Source organism: Culex quinquefasciatus, chromosome 2 (genome assembly GCF_015732765.1).
Source record: "Culex quinquefasciatus strain JHB chromosome 2, VPISU_Cqui_1.0_pri_paternal, whole genome shotgun sequence".
Classification (NCBI taxonomy): domain Eukaryota; kingdom Metazoa; phylum Arthropoda; class Insecta; order Diptera; family Culicidae; genus Culex; species Culex quinquefasciatus.
In genome coordinates this window covers 203,578,217-203,601,695 of record NC_051862.1, presented here as the reverse complement: position 1 = coordinate 203,601,695, position 23,479 = coordinate 203,578,217, and the positions used below count along the sequence as shown (strand labels likewise).

General features: G+C 35.8%; 2 protein-coding genes across 2 annotated transcripts; one reads left to right on the top strand and one right to left on the bottom strand.

The window, feature by feature from the left end:
* The first annotated feature begins 692 nt into the window (after positions 1 to 692).
* LOC6038885 (alpha-tocopherol transfer protein) lies at positions 693 to 21,430 on the top strand. Its single transcript, XM_038257393.1, has 4 exons — positions 693 to 957; positions 7,017 to 7,290; positions 16,672 to 16,787; positions 20,714 to 21,430. Exons 2-4 carry the CDS (start codon positions 7,074 to 7,076, stop codon positions 21,428 to 21,430), a joined length of 1,050 nt encoding a protein of 349 aa, XP_038113321.1. The 5' UTR covers positions 693 to 957; positions 7,017 to 7,073.
* A 5-nt stretch (positions 21,431 to 21,435) lies between these two features.
* On the bottom strand, positions 21,436 to 22,367 carry LOC6038886. Its single transcript, XM_038257394.1, has 2 exons — positions 21,765 to 22,367; positions 21,436 to 21,704 (listed from the first exon to the last, which is right to left on the bottom strand). The coding sequence occupies exons 1-2, from the start codon at positions 22,344 to 22,346 to the stop codon at positions 21,513 to 21,515; spliced, it is 774 nt and encodes a 257-aa protein (XP_038113322.1). The 5' UTR covers positions 22,347 to 22,367; the 3' UTR covers positions 21,436 to 21,512.
* Positions 22,368 to 23,479: the final 1,112 nt, after the last annotated feature.

Here is a 23,479-nt window from a genome sequence, read left to right as displayed (position 1 = left end):
GAATTAGGAATCCAACCTGAAAGAAACCTGAATGTGAATGTGAAAGGTCTGTGGAATAAGGAAATGATCCTGGACTCATCGAACCTGTTCTATATAGAACGAGCTGGTTGTTCATTTGTTGAGTTGATTCTGGCTGTGTCTTTTAAATTTATGTGTTGTTAAGTTTTTATTATTTTTTGAGAATTTATTTATTACGAATTTCAGAAAAAGCCATTGAAAATGGCAGTTAATAAATGATAACAAGAAATTAAGACAAAATTGGCAAGAAAATTTCAGATTTTTTGGTGTGTCAACAACAGCAATTATACAGTGTGGTGTGGTTCCTCGTGATAGTAATTAGCATCTTACAGCTCACTTGTCAGCAAAATTTGGTAATATAAACAACGTTGCCTTTGTTTGGATGAAATTGAGGTTGGATTTCTTTATTCTTCGGGAAGAATATATTAATATTTGTATTGAGCTTTTTTGTTGATATTTATTCCCATTAGCTTTTTTATTATTATTTTTTTTTAAATCGGCAAAATTTGAAAATTTAATTCAAGCTAAATGAAATTTTCCACACTTTGTTTCACCAATTCAATATTCCAAGCAGCACACAGGCGGCCAGAATCTCGCCCAGTCAGCGAAAATGTTTTTTTTGTGGCTTACGCCGAGCTTCCGACCCAGGACAAAATCGCGCAGGCTGAAAACGAACTGCAACAGTCGCCGTTGATGTGTCGATCGGTTCAGTCCACACAATACGAAATCGTTGAAGTTCGTCGCGTCGTGTTTTTGCTAAGTGCTAAGTGCCAGTACAAGTTCGTCGTCAAAGTTTGGCGCGGTTTTGTTTTGCTCGGTACGTTCGTCGTCTGGGCCTCCGTTGAAATCACTTTCTTCTGAGTGTTATCAAGTTTAGTGTTCTTCTTTCTACGGTTGAGGTGTGTGTGTGTGTGCTTGAAGGTGAAGTTACTAATTATTGTAAGTGATTACAGTTAGTAAAATTAGTGTACCAAAATGTTACCTTGAGGGTTTAGTGATTGTCATTAGTTTGAGTAATGATCTTATAGCGTGGAGAAACGATTTGCAACGGCTAGCGCGTGTACTAAAAATCAACGTTGAAGGACTTAAGCCGGCATTGAGTACCATCCCAGAAAGGCAAATGTTTGTCGATAAGCTTGTGTCTCGCCCAGTCACCGGCCGGTAGAGACTTTCAAAACCAAAAACCTGCAGCCATTTCGATCTGTAATGAGGAAAAACCTTGGTGTAGCTTGTATTTTGCGAATTTATGTTGCTATCAATCAACCTGCTCTAAGAATTGTGTTCTTTGATTGATGAATTTAAATTGCATTATAAAACTGGTCCAATTGAGTGGCATTGATCATTTGAGTCCGGAGTTTTGGAACTTTTTTCTGGGTTATGAATAGCTTTTGCCTTCAATAGATGTTCTTAGAGATAAAGAAACGTTTTTTTCTCACCATCTGTCGATATCTGCAATTCATCACATCGAAGGTTATAAATATCGGCGCAAATATCTATTAAAGAGCTCGTGATGCGTATTGAATGCTCAAACAAGAAGTTGAGTGATGATCTCATAAAGAAATCCGTGACCGATTTAAATTATTTTGAGCTATTTCTGCGCTGTTGTAAATATTTGCTTGGGATTATGTTGAGTGCTTTGAGTGATGTATCTTTATGTTGTTTTACTATTGTAAAGATTAACTTTAAATAAACTCTTCACTGCAAATGGTAAAATAATTACACAAAACTCAATGCTTTTGATGGCATCATGTTTGTTTCTCATTAACCTTAAACAGTGTACCAAAACACATCTGCGCAATTGAGATCCCAAAATCTCCGTTTTATCTAGCTATAAACCAAAAATTTCGGTGTGAACATCATCATCATGGGTGCAAAGCACGTTCACTGTAACCAGTAATGGGCTTTAAAAACAGAATCTCTGCCCAAATCATAAACTCACTCGCGGTTTCGATGCATGGGAACGTCGCTGCGAGACTTCTGATGGGTCGATCAAGCTGTCGACCTATGTCAAGTTTTAATATGTTTTACTTACTCTCTTAGTTACTTTAAGTTTTTTCTCAGAACTTAAATTAAGCCGAATAAATTCTGCCAGATTTCTATCATAAATAACACGCGTTGCATATTTGACCCAACCTCACAGGAATGCATAAATTACAAACAAAACTCTCTAGAGTTCACCAGCTGATTCAAAATTGTCTATGCAAAGGGCTTTACCGGTAAATCGTGGCCGAAAATCTCAACTGGAAAAACCAGTTCACAAAAGCTGTGCTGTGTGTGGTGGTCGTGACCTTCCGCACTGATAATTTGTTTGACTCATAGAGGCCCATGCCAGGGTGTGAGGGTTAAATGGTGGAGCGGTTTAGATTTTTTTGTTTGTGAATGGTGGATTTTATGAGTGCATCACGATAGAAATTCTAAATTTATTCTTTTGAATCCGTGTTTAATCAGTTTTTGTCGTTTTGTTCTCGACCTTGCTCATTTTATTGCTCTGATTTAACTTATTCTTTAGAATTAAGACTGGTATCATTAAATTTCAAAGTCATTTTCCGGTGTATTTAAACGTGTTCGCTTATTAAATGCCGTAAACTAGAATTGTGAACTGATTTATAATCAGTGATTTTCTAGAATTTATTCAAAACTCAATTTTAGTTTGAGAAAGATTTTTGACCGTTTAGGACCAATACAACTAAAATGTGATATAATGAAACGAAATGTTTAATTTTTGCAAACCCTGCTTCTATTGTAAGACTTTATATTATAAATTTTCACAAGAAGATATATTTTTTTAAAACATGCCTTACATTTCAATGCGTTACAAAGTTTCTAGGTTGCTTAATAAAATTGCATAATTATTCAACATAGCATTTTGGGTCCTATTGACAAATTAACAAAAAGTGTTCTGAATGTGTGGGATGACTGTACCAATATTTTATTATTTTTCTTTTTTGTTCTATGAGGACTATTGCAAAAAAAGTTATAATTAAAAAAAAATGTTTTTTTTTATAAAAAATAAAATAAAATTTAAAAAATTAATATGTTAGACTTGATTCCAAAACTTTCAAAATATTTTTTTATGAAAATTTCACAATTGTTTCATTTACCAACATTGAAAACTGAACCATTAGTTGCTGGAATAAAATGTAGGAGACTTAAAATAGTAGTTTATGCAACAAGTTGCAAAAAGAGGATTTTTTCAGCACGAGTCGTACATTTATCCAACGAGGTTCACCGAGTTGGATAAATACGAAGAGTGCTGAAAAAATCAAGTTTTGCAACGAGTTCCATACAACATTGTTTGCAATTCCAAAAAACACACACTGAGTGAAATTTTATGTCAAATTTTCATTTTTTTTGTCAATAAATCGTTTAAATCAAAAAAATGTTGAAAAGTGATACTTTTCGAAACAAGTGCTGAAAAGTGTTGCTATTCGGTTCTGTTATTTTTGGTACAGAAAAGTAGGCTATTTCGTCGTTCTAGAATGACAGGAAAAGTAAGTAGTTTCACGACGGAATTGCAAAAACGAAGCTTATGCAACAAGTTGCAAAAAGCAGATTTTTTTAGCACGAATAAATATGAACAGATAAATAAAAATGTGTTTTGCAACGAGTTGCTTACATTATTTTTTTTTGCAATTTTGAAAAACGATTCTTGTGTCAGTTTTCACCGAAAAAGTCCGATTAAAATTAAATTAGCAATGAAATTTTATGTCAATCATCCATGTCCTAAGTAAATTCACCGATTAAAAAAAAATTTTACTTTTCGATACAAGTGTTGGAAAGTTCATCTTTGCAGCACCCATTTCAGCGCTGACTTTTCAGCACTGGTATTGAAAGGTATTATTTTTCTTTTCTGTTATTTTTGGCAGGGACAATTAGGCCGTTTCGATCCGGACAGGAAAAGTCGAAAGCTTCACAGCGAAATTGCAGAAAACTATTTTTTTGTTTCTTATTCTTTTATTTGCTGTTTTTTCAGCAACCAGAAGTCCAATCTTCAATATCTATTAGGCAATTTTATTGATTTTTTTTTATTTTTTTGGAATTTTAATTTAGGAATCGACAATTCTGCCCTTGCAAATCTTTTTGAAAGTTTAAGTCGAACCCTCTTTAAAACCAGTCCGAACAATATTTTTTTAAAAAACTTAATTTTTTTATGGAAATAGAAGTCTAATGAACTGAAAATAATTTGAAATTTTCCTGCGTTTAAAATCATAAAAAGCATGTCTGGGATTGAACGAAACTATTTTGAATTTTTGTGAAATTAAGTTTTACAGTACTGCAACAAGTTTTTTTTTCTGCGAAAAATAAATCCTCAATGCTTCGTTATTGTGAAAACTATTGATTGCTAAACAACTGGGTGGGTGAAAAATGCATTTTTAAACACTTTTTTCATTAAAATGTCAATACAGTTAATCGGGGTGACATTGATAGGATTTCAAATAATTTTCGGAATATTTTCCAACTGTTAACGTTTTCCTCAAGACTATTATTTTAAAACATGTAATGGGGTAGGCCGACCTTGTCCATATACTATTTAAAAAAATATTTAATACTGCTTATAAAATTAGTTGCGTTGAAAATTCGTATTTTGAATTCAGGAGTGCCTTTTACAGCCATAGTTTTTCTTATTCAAGGTGTTTTAATTTTACTTTCAAGTCATATATACCGTCACTAATGTTGTAGGAGCGGCCGTGGCTGACTGGTTACGGTGTTCGCTTTGTAAGCGAATGGTTCTGGGCTCGATGCCCATCTGCTCCCAACGAGAAAGTTAAGAACACATAAATTTGAAATGATGAATATGACCGAAAAATCAAAGTCGCTCGAGGCGGAGTTCGAACCCCCGTACTTTGGATTGGTAAGCAAAAATGCTAACCACTAGGCCATGTCGACTTGGTGAGCGTGGACTGAAATTAGGAATACTGTTACAGAGAGCGAGTTGTGGCGCTATAACCACGGCAAATAGTGTCCAGGGCATTCGTGGAAATACAATGTCCCATCCCAGAGGGTCCCGGAGTACCAAACCTTCTTAGCATGGTGCTCCTAACGACCAAATCTCGGAGCGTATGGTGGTGTGTCCCCACGCTTCTTCCTCCCCTTTCGATTCAGAATTGTGTTGTTGTTCGAACACTCCGTGCTCAAACTCAACCCAATTACGAGTCATCTCTGCGATACGGCTTTACGCAGTAGGACTGGCCGCTTTAACGCATGTGTTGTTTCAATGCATTCCGATGCAATGGCGCACAACAAAGGTTAATAAATGACAAGAAGAGTGCTAGGCGTCATCTAACCTAAGGCACTCTCCAGGATCCCTTCGAAAGATTGGCTGCGCTAGGGTCTGATTAGATTAGATACGATTAGATTATATGTACCATCACTAATGTTGCTGAAACATTTTTTAAGAAAAAAAAATTATATTGAGTTAACTAAGTTTATAAGCTTTTAAACAAAATACATTTAAATTTTAGGTAAGATTTCGAAACTCACAATTTTGCTAAGAATTCGTAAAAACTAGTTATGTTTATAAAATTATCTATTTATATTGCATTTTAAACTGAATTTAAAACACGAATCAAAAGTTTTCACACTTTATATGATATTTGTTCAACTGAAATAATATTTTTTTGCAATTCCGTCGAGAAACTACTTACTTTTCCTGTCATTCTTGAACGACGAAATAGCCTACTTTTCTGTACCAAAAATAACAGAATCGAATAGCAAAACTTTTCAAAATAAATGCTGAAAAGTTCTACTTTTCAGCACTCAAATGGGTGCTGAAAAGTTGAACTTTTCAACACTTGTTTCGAAAAGTAACACTTTTCAAATTTTTTTTTGATTTAAACGATTTCTTGACAAAATACATGAAAATTTGACATAAAATTTCACTCAGTGTGTGTTTTTTGGAATTGCAAAAAATGTTGTATGGAACTGGTTGCAAAACCTGATTTTTTCAGCACTCTTCGTATTTATCCAACTCGGTGAACCTCGTTGGGTAAATGTACGACTCGTGCTGAAAAAATCCTCTTTTTTATAAAATCATAATTCGGCGGCAACATTTTTGGCCAAAATTCTCTATAGCTCAAAAGTTCCCCTAAAAATATAAAAAAAAACAAAAATAAAAAAAATGTGGATTTTGAGAATTTGACTTTTTGATTAGTAAATATAATTAAAAAAAAAAACGTTTTTTTTTTGCGGGGTACCTATTTTTTCTGAAAAGTTCTCATCAATCAATCTCAAAATCAATCAGAAAATTCCTCTAAAGTTACAGATTTTTGTATATTTCAAACGTGAACCAACGATAATAGCTGCTCTGGTGATAGGGAAGAGCCCCAAAAGTTTGAGCCTGATAAAAAATGTAAATAAAATCCATTTCCGGTTTTGATGAAGAATTGCTCAGATTTACATCTAACCATTCTTTTTTTCAATGTTTTATTTTGACCAGTAATTCCGAGTGGTCTCAAATGCCAAGAATATAGTGATATTTTGGAGGAATCAAATTTATTTTGAGAAAACGATTGTCTTAAATGAACAGAAATTGGCCTATTGGCTATTTTTTTCAATTTGAGTTGTTTAGTGGTATCAAACATAATGCCCTTCTCAGTTAAAAATTTGAAGTTTTTATTTTCTCGTTAAACATTAAAATCCGTATTCAGAAAGAGTACCGTAACGTTGATTAATTTTTTTTAGTGAAGTTCGATTTTACTTTTTTTTTAATATTGTCTTGTGTCATATTTAGAATGAATAATATTCATTAAAAGAAATTTTAAACGCTTGAATTTCCTGTCAAGCAACAAATTCAAATAGAACATAATGAATGAAAGACGCAGAGGTTTCTTTTAGTTCTTAAGTATTCATCTTGAGTCCCTAACAAATTTGAATCCTTGAACCGGTTCTTAGTTCTCGTCAACATCTCATTTACATGAACCAAGTCGTGACGCACGAGCGTGCTTAATAAGTTGTAACATAATTAATACTTTGTTTTTGTTTACCTCTGTCCCTATCAGAATCCTCCCTCTACCGGCAACGATCAACGATCAAGCAACACCCGCGAAGAAGCAACCATGCCCGAAATCGAAGCGCTCCGCCACCAACCTTCAACCAAATTACATCCATCAGCCAAAACCGGAGGAGTCGGCAAACAAAACGACAACAACAACAACCATGACTCGGTTGAGCCGGCTCCGGAAGCCACTCCAGGGCAGCAACAGCAGAAGTCACTCTATGCTGATGACGCGAAAAAATCGGCCAAAATTAAAGAGCTACGGAAGCTCGTCGAAAGTAAGTTAATGTGGTTTTTGGACACGCTCCATGGGGTGTGCCTGAATTAGTCGATCTTTGCTTGAGTTGTTGTTGCTGTGATCGCTTGGTTGATCCCGCCGAGTTTGATCCAAGTGCGGTTTTCTAGGTTTTTAGTATGCAAAGTATAGTCATTTTTCCGCGGCGATACACTTCCGAGTCGAAAACAGTACAGTTGGGAAATACCGTCATTTATCGATGACCCTCCGGCTGGTCAATCGCACCCCACGTGGTACGTGACCAGCTTGTCTTATGCTGGGCACGCTGATTCTTCTGCGACGATTGACAGCCGCGATCTAGCTGGCTGTGCATCATCGTGCAGAACGTGATCTGCCGACTTTTATCTACACAGGGAAGTGTGCGGAACCGGCGTTGATTGGCCGGACATTGTGTTCTTAATGTTTTCAAACAAAACAGCGGCTAAGAATTATTGTTGGTTTGTTCTTGAAATGGTTTAACGATTTTGAAGATTTTGATCGACTGTACAGCGGTGACGAATAAAACTTAGCTGTGGTTGAGGCGTCACCGAAGCGTACGTGTCACTTTGAGTGATATCTTGCGAGCCCTAAGCATGTGTGATTCCGGCTTGGAAGTCGATATTGGATATAATTGCTCGTATAATTTATTGATAATCTCCTATTCCATGATTGTTATTTGTGTTGTTAGTTTGGTTCGATATGCAACGTGCTACTGGAATTAATTGCTTTATGTTGTTTTGTATGAAGATAAGGGATGGATTATGTCTCAATAATTAAATGTGCCGTATTAAATAATTCAGCATTGTCGTTAAGTGAGTTGCCATTTTCGGAAATTTGATATTCTTCTTCATAATTTACTGGCACAAGTTTTTTAAAAACATTTTTTTGACCGAATTTGAAGATTAGGGGGTGACATAAATATTGAAAAATATTTGCAACTGCCTAATTTTCACTTTACTATGAAATAAGAAAAAATATCTATTTAAAGACCCATGTCTTTGAAAAGTCTGATATCAAAATTTTGATTTTTTTAAATGATCAGAAAATATGGCAATAGTTTCATTTTTATTTGAAAATCGGACCAGCCGTTTTCGAATTATCGTCAGTTGATAATTACAAGATTGTAGGAATTGCAGGAAATTTTATATTATACCTTAAGTAGCTATTGGAAAAAGCAAATTTTATAATAAAAATATAAATAATTCGGATCGGTCCGGATAATGTCGGAATGTCGGATAACCGAGTAAAGACTGTGTTTTTTGGTTTGGACATTGATAGAATTTCATTTTATTTCCACTAGTTATTTCAACAAGTACGACATAATTCATGTTCATGTTATTTTTATTCCAAAATGTTTTTAACTATGCATTTGCGATTTTTTTTTTAATTTATATTTATTCAAATTTCTTTTCCATGTACATTCATTCAGTTAAAATATTATTGAGTGTCCAATCACAAACGATGACTTTTCACCTCAATTTCAAATACTAGCAACTTTCATTTATTCATGAAATATTGTAGCTTTCGCTATTCAGTGATTTCAAATGTAGGAGGTCCTACATATACAAAAGGGAAAAGGGATACCTTAAAACTAACTTATAAACTATATAAAGAGCGGATCAATGCAGCTGAAGACTGCAATGATTTTTGTCGAAATGCATCAATTATCTTATTGGACATAACATCCAAAGTGTCAACTTCGGCTAATTGATGAAGTTCACTGATGCTGAACCAGGGAGGAAGTTTCAGAATCATTTTCAGACACGCAGAAAAATGTTTTGTAGAATCAGCCTGTACGAGGTTTGAATCAACAAAATTTTTGTTGAATATAATCAACGCCGATTTTGCGTTGAAACAAAACTTGATTTTCTCGATTCCACAAAAGTCTTTGTTGTTTTGAAAAAGCTGCTTTGACGTTTAGCGTTGATTCAACAAAAATTATGATTTTCAAATCAACAAAACGTTTTGTTGATTCAAATATGCCTTATTTTTCTGCGTGGAATTTTGTTCTGAATCCTCTGAAGTTTTTTCTTCCTGGTTAAGCAACAGCTTGTCCAGATCGGCACAGCATAAAGCATGGCAGGTCTGAAAATTTGTTTATAAATTAACAGTTTATTCTTGAGACAAAGTCTAGAATTCCTGTTTATAAGTGGATACAAACATTTAATATATTTGTTACATTTAACCTGGATACTTTCAATGTGATCCTTGTAAGTAAGGTTTTTGTCAAAACCAAGTCCAAGATATTTCACTTGATCCTCCCACTTTAAATTTACTATGCATTTGCGATGAACTTTTACTTCTTCCGTTTACACACCACGTCATTTTTATTTTTAATATGCATGTTGTGCTGCGATTTTAATTGTTTGTTATTTCATTTAAGTATTTTAGTAACTAATTATTGCTAATAAAAAACAAGATTTAGATTATTGAAATAAAAAATGTTATAATTTTGTTAAAATTTGTTCCCTTTTCGTATTAATTTAGTTTTACTTAAGGTGACGACTTCCATCATTTCCATGATTTTTTGTTCAAAGATGTAAATTTTGCATCCCTGAATAAATATTTTAATAGAAATTTTATTAAAAGTTGTAAGAACATTAAAACAATGTATTTTAATCGTATTGTAATTCTTTTAAGTGGCGATTTTTTATACCTTGAAAGGTATGGAATTAATCTTTTATCAATGGATGTTGAGTTGGACGTCAATGATTGAGAAATAAAATTGTATAAATTTTGAACAATTTTTTTAGAGCAATACATCCCCTTCAGTGCATTTAATAAAGATATTGAATATAATCCAAGCCGATTTTTAAGTAATGATAAATTTAGTTTCAAAATAATGAATATTAATGTGAACATAAATTCAATTATTTCTTTATTTACCTTGGCACTTAATATTTTTTATTTGAGAACCTATTTTATCTACTCCAATAGTCAAATTCAAAAACGTAGTTCGTTTACTTACCAATTCAAATTTATTTTCATGATAGTTTTCGGCAGTTTGGAGGAAATCCTAAAACAAATTTTGCTGATTTTTGTCATATGGGTAATTCTCCGCCAACTCACACAGCAATTGCCCCGACCCCACTTCGATTTGCGTGAAACTTTGTCCAAAAGGGTAACTTTTGTCCCTGATCACGAATCCGAGGTCCGTTTTGCCTTCCTCACTGAGGTAAGGCTATAATCCTGCTCTAAAAATGAACTTCGTATAAAAACGTCGTAGACCCACCTTCATGTATACATATCGACTCAGAATCGAAAACTGAAGAAATGTCTGTGTGTATGTGTGTGTGTATGTGTGTGTGTATGTGTGTGTGTATGTATGTATGTGACCAACAAACTAGCTCATGTTTCTCGGCACTGGCTGAACCGATTTGACCCGAACTTGTTGCATTCGGCTTGGTTTAGGGTCCCATAGATCGAGTTTTATACAGATTGAAGTTTCGATAAGTAGTTCAAAAGTTATGTATAAAAATGTGTTTTCACATATATTTGGATCTCACTTAACTGTATGTAAACTATGTCCGGGTCTATCATCCGACCCATCGTTGGTTAGGTTATCAAAAGACCTTTCCAACGAGTCCAAAACATTGAAGATCTGGCAACCCTGTCTCGAGATATGGCCTCTTAAGTGATATTGATGTACTTTTTTGAAGCCGGATCTCACTTAAATGTATGTAAACTATGTCCGGATCCACCATCCGACCTATTGTTGGTTAACTTATCAAAAGAACCTTCCAATGAGTCCAAAACATTGAAGATCTGGCAGCCCTGTCTCGAGATATGGCCACTTAAGTGATATTGATGTACTTTTTTGAAGCCGGATCTCACTTAAATGTATGTAAACTATGTCCGGATCCTCCATCCGACCCATTGTTGGTTAGGTTATCAAAAAACCTTTCCAACGAGTCTTAAACATTGAAGATCTGGCAGCCCTATCTCGAGATATGGCCTCTTAAGTGATATTGATGTACTTTTTTGAAGCCGGATCTCACTTAAATGTATGTAAACTATGTCCGGATTCACTATCCGACCCATTGTTGGTTAGGTTATCAAAAGACCTTTCCAACGAGTGCAAAACATTGAAGATCTGGCAACCCTGTCTCGAGATATGGCCACTTAAGTGATATTGATGTACTTTTTTGAAGCCGGATCTCACTTAAATGCATGTTAACTATGTCCAGGTCCATCATCCGACCCATTGTTGGTTAGGTTAGGTTATCAAAAGACCTTTCCAACGAGTGAAAACATCGAAGATCTGGCAACCCTGTCTCGAGAGATGGCCACTTAAGTGATATCGATGTACTTTTTGGAAGCCGGATCTAAAAAATTGATGAAACTTGTGTACAGCCATTGTTGTGAGGAAGGCTCCAACCACATAGGTGGATTAAGTTAGTTTTTTGATATCTCGTGACGGAGGGGCGGTACGACCCCTTCCATTTTCGAACATGCGAAAAAAGAGGCGAACATGCGAAAAAAGAGGTGTTTTTCAATAATTTGCAGCCTGAAACGGTGATGAGATAGAAATTTGGTGTCAAAGGGACTTTTATGTAAAATTAGACGCCCAATTTGATGGCGTACTCATAATTCCGAAAAAAACGTATTTTTCATCGAAAAAAACACTAAAAAAGTTTTAAAAATTCTCCCATTTTCCGTTACTCGACTGTAAAATTTTTTGGAACATGTCATTTTATGGGAAATTTAATGTTCTTTTCGAATCTACATTGACCCAGAAGGGTCATTTTTTCAATTACAACAAAATTTTTCATTTTAAAATTTCGTGTTTTTTCTAATTTTTAAGAGTATAACAATGTTCTACAAAGTTCTAGAACAGACAATTACAAAAATTTTGATATATAGACATAAAGGGTTTGCTTATAAACATCACGAGTTATCGCGATTTTACGAAAAAAAGTTTTGAAAAAGTTGGTCGTCATCGATCATGGCCGTTCATGGTCACCCGCGACAGACACGGACGACGAAACAAAGAGAAACGCAAAAAGTAACTTTTTCAAAACTTGTTGCCTTCCTCACTGAGGTAAGGCTATAATCCTGCTCAAAAAATGAACTTTTAAAAAACAGCTCGTAGACCTATATTCATGTATACCTATCGACTCAGAATCGAAAACTGAACAAATGTCTGTGTGTGTGTGTGTATGTGTGTGCGTATTCCCCTTGGTGCTCAAAATTCTTGCCAAGTTTTCTCGGCACTGGCTGATCCGATTTGAGCCAATCTAGTTGCATTCGATCCGGTTTGGTGCCCCATACTGCACTATTGAATTGTTTGAAGATCCGATAAGTAGTTCAAAAGTTACGTATAAAAAAGTGCCAGAGTTGCGAATCGGATCTCACATAAATGTATGTAAATTATGTCCAGACCCATCACCCGACCCATCGTTGGTTAGATTATCAAAAAACCTATCCAACGAGTCCAAAACATTGAAGTTCTGGCAACCCTGTCTCAAGTTATGACCACTTAAGTGATATTTATGTACTTTTTTGATGCCGGATCTCACTTAAATGTATGTAAACTATGTCCGGATCCATCATTCAACCGATCGTTGGATAGGTAATCAAAAGACCTTTCCAATGAGTCCAAAAAATTGAGGATCTGGCAACCCTGTCTCAAGCTATGACCACTTAAGTGATATTTATGTACTTTTTTGAAGCCGGATCTCACTTAAATGTATGTAAACTATGTCCGGATCCATCATCCAACCCATCGTTGGATGGATCATCAAAAGACCTTTCCAATGAGTCCAAAACATTGAAGTTCTGGCAACCCTGTCTCAAGTTATGACCACTTAAGTGATATTTATGTACTTTTTTGATGCCGGATCTCACTTAAATGTATGTAAACTATGTCCGGATCCATCATCACACCCATCGTTGGATAGGTAATCGAAAGACCTTTCCAATGAGTCCAAAACATTGAAGATCTGACAACCCTGTCTCGAGTTATGACCACTTAAGTGATATTTATGTACTTTTTTGAAGCCGGATCTCACTTAAATGTATGTAAACTATGTCCGGATCCATCATCCAACCCATCGTTGGATGGATCATCAAAAGACCTTTCCAATGAGTCCAAAACATTGAAGATCTGGCAACCCTGTCTCGAGTTATGACCACTTAAGTGATATTTGTGTACTTTTTTGATGCCGGATCTCACTTAAATGCATGTAAACAATGTCCGGATCCATCATCCGACCCATCGTTGGTTAGGTAATCAAAAGAACTTTCTAATGAGTCCAAAACATTGAAGATCTGACAACGCTCAGTCTTAAGTTATGACCGCTTAAGTGACATTTGTGTATTTCTTTATTGAGAAACAAGCCTTACCCGAAAAACTTCGTTCTGCCTTTTTTTCGTTTGTTGACGTTTTTAACGTTTTTGCTTCTTCAGCCTCCTGTGATCTAAATTTGATTTTACGTAACTTTCTCCATATAATCTGCAGATTTTCCGGAATCGGTTCCAGAGTGGCAAAAGTTATAACTTTTTGGCGTAAGAACCTTCCTTGGACTTATACGAACAACACAACGCAACAAATATCACCTCGATTCGACGTTCCGTGTTGAATTGATTCGCGTTCGAACAGAACCGTCGAAATTTTATATATATATAGATAGAAGATAGATAGAAATTGTGTCCAAACCCATCATATCACCAAATGTTGGTGAAAAGTGAGGAAGGCAACAACCACTTAGGTGGATTAAGTTAGTTTTTTCGTAAAATCGCGATAACGCGTGATGTTTTTAAGCAAACTTTTTATGTCTATATTTCAAAATTTTTGTAATTGTCTGCTCTACAACTTTGTAGAACATTGTTACACTCTAAAAAATTACCCTGCAAAGTTAGAAAAAACACGAAATTTTAAAATGAAAAAAATTGTTCTAAATGAAAAAATGACCCTTCTGGGTCAATGTGGATTCGAAAAGTACATTAAGTTGTATGTATGTATGTATGTATGATCCCCATACCCGCAGGCAACTTGGTCCTGGAACACATGTGAGCGCTAGGTGAACAATTCGATCATCTTTTACTCTGTAATCTGTACACCCACGTGCATAAGTTTTTTTGCACGAATTTTAGTGCTACAAATACCGGCGCAAAGAATAAAAAGAAACCCCTTTCCCCTCCCCAAGCACCGGAAATTTGTAGCGGGTGTAGGGACACTTTGTATAGACGCCCTTGCTCCCATCACGTCACTGAGGGTATGGAGCGACGAGAAATTAATAAGCATGCCCCCCTAGTCGAACCTTCATTAGAGAAGCAGGCAATCCACAACTCACAGCGAACGACCAAAGGAACACCCTACCGCGTATATAGTAATATTGGCGTGGTTTGTGTTCATTGATGTGTGTGTATGTCAGAATAAATGAAAGTATGGTTGTCTTATAAAAAGAACGAGCTCACCAGTTGATAAAATTTTCAAAATCAGCTTCTCTTCAAAGGTCACGCATGCCCGAAATACACCGAAAAGGCCGGTTCCTGCTTGGGCTGCTTCAGCTTGCCGCCGCCCCACTCGTAATCTGCTCCGTCGTCTTCCTTTCTCTCCTTTCGTGAAAACTGCGGCAACGGAACCTCCCCGCTACAACTGCGTTCCACCTTAACTGGTTCCGACGAACTAAACCGTGGCTCCGATTCCCGTTTGACCTCGACGAGTCCATCCACGAGGAGACCGACGATCACTTCGCTCTCTGCGTTCCTTCAGATTCCCGGAAGTTGTCCATTTCCAGGCGAACCCACATCCACCCTGGTCGTCGGGGAAGTTTCGAAGGCCTCCGCGTTCCATAGCAGTATCACGACCGACCCGGAACGAGCCACGTCCTTGATTGAACCGTCCTGTTCAAAATCCTCCGCTGGAACCATTGCTTGAACATTTCCACCACGAACAACACCATTCACCACTGCACTGATTAGTTCCGGAACCACTTTTTATTTTTTGGAACAAAAATTCAAAGAAAAGCAGCAGCGAAAATTTTTGACGTCTTTCTCCAATCGTAGACTGCTTCGATCTCCGGATTCGAAAAGTACATTAAGTTTCCCATAAAATGACACGTTTCAAAAACTTTTACAGTCAAGTAACGGAAAATGGGAGAATTTTTAAAACTTGTTTAGTGTTTTTTCGATGAAAAATACGTTTTTTCGGAATTCTGAGTACGCCATAAAATCGGGCGTCTAATTTTACATAAAAGTCCCTTTGACACCAAATTTCTATCTCATCGCCGTTTCAGGCTGCAAAGGGGTCGTACCGCCCCTCTGTCACGAGATATAAAAAAACGGACCTCGGATTCGTGATCAGGGACAAAAGTTACCCCTTAGGACAAAGTTTCACGCAAATCGAAGAGGGGTCGGGGCAACTTTTCCCGATTTCGTGTGAGTTGGTAGAGAATTACCCATATGCCATTTTATAGCAAAATTATGCAAATTGTTTTCTTTGATTAAAAATTTAATCAAAGCTCCACAAAATTTTTGAAGGATTGATCATTTTGGTTTGCCATTTTACCTAATGTAAGAAGACGTCAGCGAATTGACTGGTTGATCAGATGTCCTATATCAAAATAAACTGTTTCGATTTAAAGGCGTAAATAAATGAATTGATTTTATCAATTATCAGAGATATGAAAATTTTCAATGCTTTCTTTTATATCGTGTTCTTTTGGAACCAATTAAAAACATCATTTGTGTTTCGTGCGGAAACTTCATTATATTTTACATGTGACATAAGCTTGATAAAAATATGGTTCAATCAATTGAACAAGTTTAAGGTTGCATTGTCCCACTTCCGTTGCGATCGTGATTGTTTCACTTTACTTCTCGTATTACATCAAAAATGAGCTTGCAAACAAGCCAAACAGTCCAACGACGACGCGACCGGCAGTCATCACAACAGGAGTGCAGACATAATTATTAATTTGAGGCGTAGCGTAACCGAATGGTCACATTAAGGGTTTACCTCCAGTAAGCACATCTACAACAACCAGCAAGCAACTAAAGTCAGTAGGAACTTGCAAATTAAATTCCACCGGCGTCGAAATTGGAGCTGGCAAGAAAAACGTGTTTTAAATATTGGCTCGCGCTCAAAGTGTCCGTTTTTGGAGTTTCGAATTACGCAAGTTGGGCTTTTTTTTGTTTTTTTTTTTGTCCTAAATGTAAAGTGACGTAAAGTTGAATGACTCCACGCGGGTTCGTTCTAGTTAGTTTACAAAAAAACTTCTTTATTGTGGAGAACTCATTCCCGCGCTCGAAAAAAAAAAACTGCTTAGCTGGTGATTAACCTCCAAACAATTATCGAACAGTTCACCATGCAGGCATCGATCGTTCTTTCAACATTTTGATTAATTTTCGTTGTTGTTTTTTTCCTGAAACCATTTCGCAGATTGTGACGACTTTGTGCGCCGCGTGGATGATCTGTTTCTGTGCCGATTCTTAAACTGCTGTGACTGGAACGTCGAGGAAGCACAGCAGCGAATGTGCAAACTGTTCAAACTGAAGGTAAGGCAGACCGCTTTGTACGGATTAAGGTATCGAAAGCCGGTGTCTGAATTGGGTGGTGGTGCCGGTTGATGAACGACGACGACGGCTTTGTTTAAAATTCAGTGATTGCAACTGAGGTGGAGGAGTGCGGCAATTAGCTGAACTAAGTGATGGGACGTGCATTTCTTGGGGGTGAAGTTGTGCGGAATATTTTTTGATGGAATCATATGATATACAGTACACTGTTATTGCGCTACAAAGTTGAATAATTGGCTGGTTCTTCTGCATTGACGAATTATACATGTTAACTAAAGTTAACCGTTTTCCTTTTCTTGAATCGTAAACAGATGTACTTGCGATTGAGTTGAAGGTCCTAAAGTTATTTCAATAGATGATAATGGCCTGTTAAGATTGTTTATAAAATGATTTCTGAAATATCGCAGGATTTATCCATTGACTATGACATTGCATTATTTGCCTATTAAGATTCATCCATATATATCCATTTAGTTAAAATATTATCGCAATCGGTTACTTTTCAGCTCAAATGAAAAAAAGTTCATCTTTTCAAAGCGTGAGTATTTTCTTTGGAAATTTATTGAAGATTCATTTGCCCTTTGACGATGGATTATTGCTTTTGAAATAGTTGATATTATCAAATAGGTGAGCAAGATGCGAAAATTTTCCATTTGACCATTTGCTATTTGAAAAATAGCAAAAAAGACAAATATAGCACTGTTTCGAAAAAAAAACTATCAGTTGCAAATAAGATCCATATATCTTGATTTTAATAAAGAAAAACAAAGATAACTTTCAAAAATGTTATTATTAGATTTATTTTTAATCTTGTTTTGATGAAAATTGTATTGTAATTATATCCTGACATCAACAACTAAAAAAATAATCCAATTTCGTCGCAGCAATTTTTCACAAGTTTGAAAAATCAACGAGACAAGAACAAATTTATTTATACAAAATTTGGATTCAAATCTTCTTTACGAAAAAAACAAATTTTGTGTCGTTGTGCACCTTCAAATATTTTACAAAACATTTTACAGATATATTTGTGATAGTTTTTAATTCATCATTCTTCAAATTTCATAGAATTATTGAAACTTTTGAAGAAAAAAAAACACACACATTGCAATTTGATTTCTTTCTTCTTTATGATTATATTTTAAATATTTGCAGAGATCTTTATTTTCAATATGATTGATTTGGTTTTCTAAGCTTTTTTCCCTTATCATTGAAAAGTTTTTCTGAAAAATTACCTTTTTTTTAAATTGCTCATTTATGAAAAATCAATTTTAATCAAAAATGAAACAAAATATTAGAAATAAAAATTGCCAAAACTTTAAGAAATTTAAATTTAGTGTCCTTTTGCAATTATTTTGCACATGTTTCAAGCTTGATAATTGATTCTGAAAATATCAATATAGTAATGATAAGAATTAAATTCATACATAAAAGATGTATAAATGTGAAATAAAATGAATGAATGAATTATTCTCTTACCCGCCGGCAGCTTGTTCAAGTTCACAGGCGATCGCTTGATTAAACAGTATAAATGTGAAATAAAATCATTTTAAAAAATACAAAGGCAAAATTCAAACAAAACGTTGAATTAGCAACATTTCAAGGCGCAAATAAATGTTTTGATATAATATCTGAATACTTGATCTCAAGACTATTTTTAAAATTTTGACACTCAATTAATTTATTGAGTTTTTAATGAACAGCCTTTAGTCAAAGAACTATTTTGAAAAGTCGTCGCGGGCCGGATAAGATGACTTAACGGGCCGATTGACTACACAAAAAAAGTTTGCTGATTTCCATACACAAATAGGATGTAAAAATTCTAAAATCTGTATCTCTAGAAGAAATTTTCAGATCAAATTTGTCTTCTACAAAGTTTTACAAAACAATTTTGTTGCTGATTCAAAGAAAAAAAATGATTTAAAAAAACTATTTTTTATGTTTTATTTAGTGGACAGAAAATGCTATCTTTTCAAAAGATTAAAAAAAGACAATAAATCTTTGACAAATTATTTTTTTTTTTTGAAAAAAATGTTTTTAAAAAACATTTTTTTATAAAAAAAAATTTGCTACAATAAGAACCTTAGGGAAATTTTAATAAATAATAATAGCTGTCGAATAGAAAATTCTGTGTGTGTGTGTGTGTATGTGTGTGTGGTCCAATCCAATACCCGCTAACCGGTAGCGAAATTATGGGAAAGTATAATTTGTATCAGACTGTGTACATGCCGAATGCTGATACAGCTTATCTCAGTCCCGGGTATTAGGTGGTGATAGCCCTCGCGCTGCTTCCAACGACCCATTTCATAATGACAGAGCTCCTTGCGGTCCAATTCCGAGGTCGCTGGGCATTGTTCGGCCCCACCTAAACATAGAAGCAAGCATCTGAAGGAAACTCGATCTATATTTAGACTTCCAATCCCCTCAGGCAAATCAGGGATCAGCGCGTATTTAATAATATGAGAAGAAGAGATAACATGTTTCAACACTACGGATCAATTCACTGCTAGAGTGTAAACCTTCTGATGGCCGACTGCTTAGCGTCTCAGACCATCACCAACCCAAAGGTGTGAGTTCGAATCCCACCTGATTCATTTTAGTTTTTATTCATATTCAAAATCCTGATTCCAAATTTCAAAGGTACCGACCGGGATTTGATCCCTGAACCTTCTGCTTGGGAAACAGAAGCCGTAATCATTAAGCCACGGAGCCGGTTGAAAGGGACGTGGTTCTCTGTATAGCTTTTTGCGAGATGAGAGCAGAGGACAACAATCATCTCAACGTTTCCACTTTACCCGGGCTAACGGCCGGCAGTTCCAGTTCACGATGATTTCCCTTCATATGTTAAAAACCACTTATGATTTTGGCACATATTCCGTTTGTCAGCGTTTCCTGTCGGGAAAAATTTACGTGGAATCAGCTGTGCAGACCTCATGTGTGACAGGAATGCAGGTTGAGCGACTCCCACGGGAAGCTTTCGAATAGAAAATTCTCTGATGATAAAAAACAGGATAATTGATTTTTTCTAAGTATTGTCACCGATATCTCGTGAACCAATCGTTCGATTTTCACTGTCAAAAAATTAAAATTTTGTCAAATTTTATGCATCTTTCAATAAAACATATTTCAAATTTTTCAAATTTAGCCCAACGTTGTAATCAAAAATGAGTATTTTCAAGCCTTTCAAAAAGTTATACTTAATAAGGTCGTTGTAAATATTTTTCAAAGTGTATGTAGCAAAAAATATTTGCAACGTTTTTGACTCCCTATCCACTTCAAAGTTGGCCCGAAAAATCAGGGGGCGAAAAAATATTTTTTAAATAGCTTCGAAATTTTAATGGAAATTTAAGTTAAATCAGCTGTAACTAGATTAAAATGCATTTAGAATCATGTTGGGTTGATTTAAAAAGCTTTTGAAATTTTTGAAAATTTTCGATGTTTATATCGCAAAAAGTTTTTTTTTCCAAACATTTTTATTTTCGTCAAATCATACAATTTTTGTAAACTAATGATTGCAAACCAACTGAACTAGTGTAAAACACACTTTTAAAATACTTTTCCATGCAAATATTGAAATTATGGCTTGTAATTTCAATATTTATATTTTTTTTCGCGATATTTTGTATAAAAAAGTAAAATAAAAATTGTTTTTTTTGAACGTGTACGTATTTTTTTCGGTTTGTCCTTACCTATACCTGCAACTTTGCCACAATGATCGAAAATTCCGTTCTCAAGTCTTATTTTTAGTTCGATCTGAGTTCTTTTGTTTTGGTTTGTGATCTTTTTATATGAAACTGCTGATATAACCTTTACAAATGAATTTTGCAATAAGACAACTTTCAGAAAACATGTTTAAATTATAATTGTTCCTAATTTGAGAAACAATATTTTTAAAATTTTATTTTCAGTACGACCACCCAGAATGGTTTGTGGACAAACCGTTGGTCCACTACGAGGACCTCCTGAATCGCAACATAAAGTTCGTCCTCGACAAGCGTGACAAGAAGGGTCGCCGGATATTCGTCAGCCGACTGGGCGCCCTCGATATCAACGTGTCTTCCGCCACCGATCTGGCCCACCTGGACGAACTGTGGGTGGAGTACATGCTGAACGATCTGGAAACTCAGCAGAACGGTATCGTTTGCTTGCTGGACATGAGTGGTTACTCGATTAAGAGCATGCGTTATCTAACTCCGGGAAATATTAGGATTGGATCGGCAAAGGCGGATTTGCTTCCGGTAAAGCATATGGAGTTCCACGTGGTTAACTCTTCGGTGCTGTTGAATGCTGCCGTGGCGATTCTGTTTCCGGTTTTGAGCAAGCAGATCAAGGAATCGGTTCACTTCCACTATACCAACTGGAACTCGCTGCATGCACATTTGGGAAAGGAAGCTCTCCCGTCAGAGTATGGGGGAAGCAATGGAACTGGTTTTAATTTTGAAAAGCTGAACAGACAATTATTTGATATGGAGGCACATTATAACAATATTATCCGGTTTGGATACGAACTGAAACCACATGTTGATCGCAGCAAATATGCTAAATATTTTCAGAACGCAGACAAATCCAAAAGTTCAAAGAAGAAAAATAAAAATAAGAAAGACGGTAATGTGGCCGAAGAATAGATTTAAGTATTTTTAAGATATCTCGTTGTTTTTAATAAAATTCTTTAGGGTACAGTCATTGTATTACATCTGTTCGAAAGTCTTATCCTTGTTGCTGCACACACTCGAGTACCTCTTGAACTAGTTTCTGCACTTCGTTTTCGGCTTGCTTGACAACATCCAGGAGGCAGCCGCGGGTATCATTCAGAAGGGATACTGCTTCCTTGACGGTTTCCGCCAGAAGCTGTCCGACATCTGACAAGATCTCCACCACAATCGCGTTGGTTTCTGGTACCTGTTAAAAGTAAGATTTTTTTAGATCATCAGATGATTTTTCGTGAAATCAGATACTTACATGATCAAAAAGGCACTTGACTTGATCGATCAAATTTCCATTTCCATCCACACAGCTCTGGCCAACTTCCTGGATCTGCTGAACTTTTCCAGTCAAAAAGGCGATATGTTCCTTGATGTTTTCCCGAGAAATCTCCACACGCTCAGCGAAGTCATCAAAGCATTTCTTCAAATTATCAAACGCTGTCTTAGTGATTTCTTCGACCCGTTGAGGAACAATTTCGGCACACTCCTGCAGTCCCAGATTCTCCAAGTTCAAATCCTCCAGCGCCTTCTGGATGATCCGGTTGATCTCAGCCTTGGCAAACTCCAGCAACTCCTCACCCTGCAGCAGCAGATCATCGAGCAGCCGCTCAATCTCCTGCTGAACCTTGTCGATGGCCTTAACGGCTTGGTCCACGATCATGTTGATCAATTTCAGCGCATGTTCCAGCAGGTCACGGGTTTCTCCTTGTGGGACAAGTTCGTCTCGATGGACCAAGTTGAACTGAGGGTACAGAAGATCGTTCTGGACGGATGAGGCAGAGGCCGTCGAAACGGCCAATGCACCGACGATGGTGGCGATGAGTAGTAGAACTTTCATTTTCGATTAGACGGTAGTGGGAAACTGATGCAGTTGCGATTGAGCGGAATCGTTTTTATATGCACTATTATCAAATTGAGTGGACAGCGTCTTTTGAGTACTTTGATAAGCGTGACTGATAAAGTGTAATCTGATTGAACTGCAGACTTTGGCCTTCAATCCCTTTTTGTTTACAGGAATGTTCTTTATGTTGTTCATATGTTAGCAGTATCAAGCTCTTTAGTTTGTCTTAAATCAGAATGACTAACTATTTTGGGATTTTTAATCACGACATGCGAAAATTGATGATTTATCTATTTCTTAGCATTGTTGTTAAGATTACCATACGCAGTAATTGAAGATGGCGTGCTTTAAAAAAAAATCAAGCTTCAGAAGTTTTTTTTCAAAATAATTTGTTTGTTAGGATTATTTGACAAATATTTGAGCGCAATGCATCTTTGCTAAATTTCTCCATTTTTTTAAAGCCTTGAATCAAGTTGAAAGTATCGTATAGACTCATTCAAGATAAATTTGCTCATAGTAAAAATTAAAACTTAGCCAAATTATTTAGCTTATGTTTGACTATTAGGGTGCCCAGAATATGGGACTTTTTCTCAAAACCTCGCTCCACAAGCTGAATATTGTTCCTTGACCTATTCTAGGACTCTGGACCAAATATGAGCAAAATCAGTCATCATTTACCCATTGATACTCGGAGGTGATGTTCGTATGGGAAAAATCGAAAAAATGTATGGAAAATCCAAGTTTCATACGGTTTGGTCTGCATGGTGCGCTACTTCCATCCGAATGTTCCCTAATGTGAGATTCTTAATAAAAATTTAATGCTCTACAACTTTGTAGAACATACCAAAGCTGTAAAACTCGATCCTGAAAAGTTATTAGCGATTTAAAAAAGTCATTTTTGTATGAAAAACATTTTTTACACCAACTTTAGGCTCGGGTATCATAGGTTAATCTCATCCAATGTCGCTCAAAATTTACACAGATGCTTAAAATGACCCAAAAAAACTACTTGGCTTTTAAGATAGATCTTATTATCATGTAAATTTATTATGTTTATTTTCATAATACAAGATATTTCTAAGCTTTCTAAGCCGTATTAAAATTCGTTAATAATATAATTGGTTGCTGCA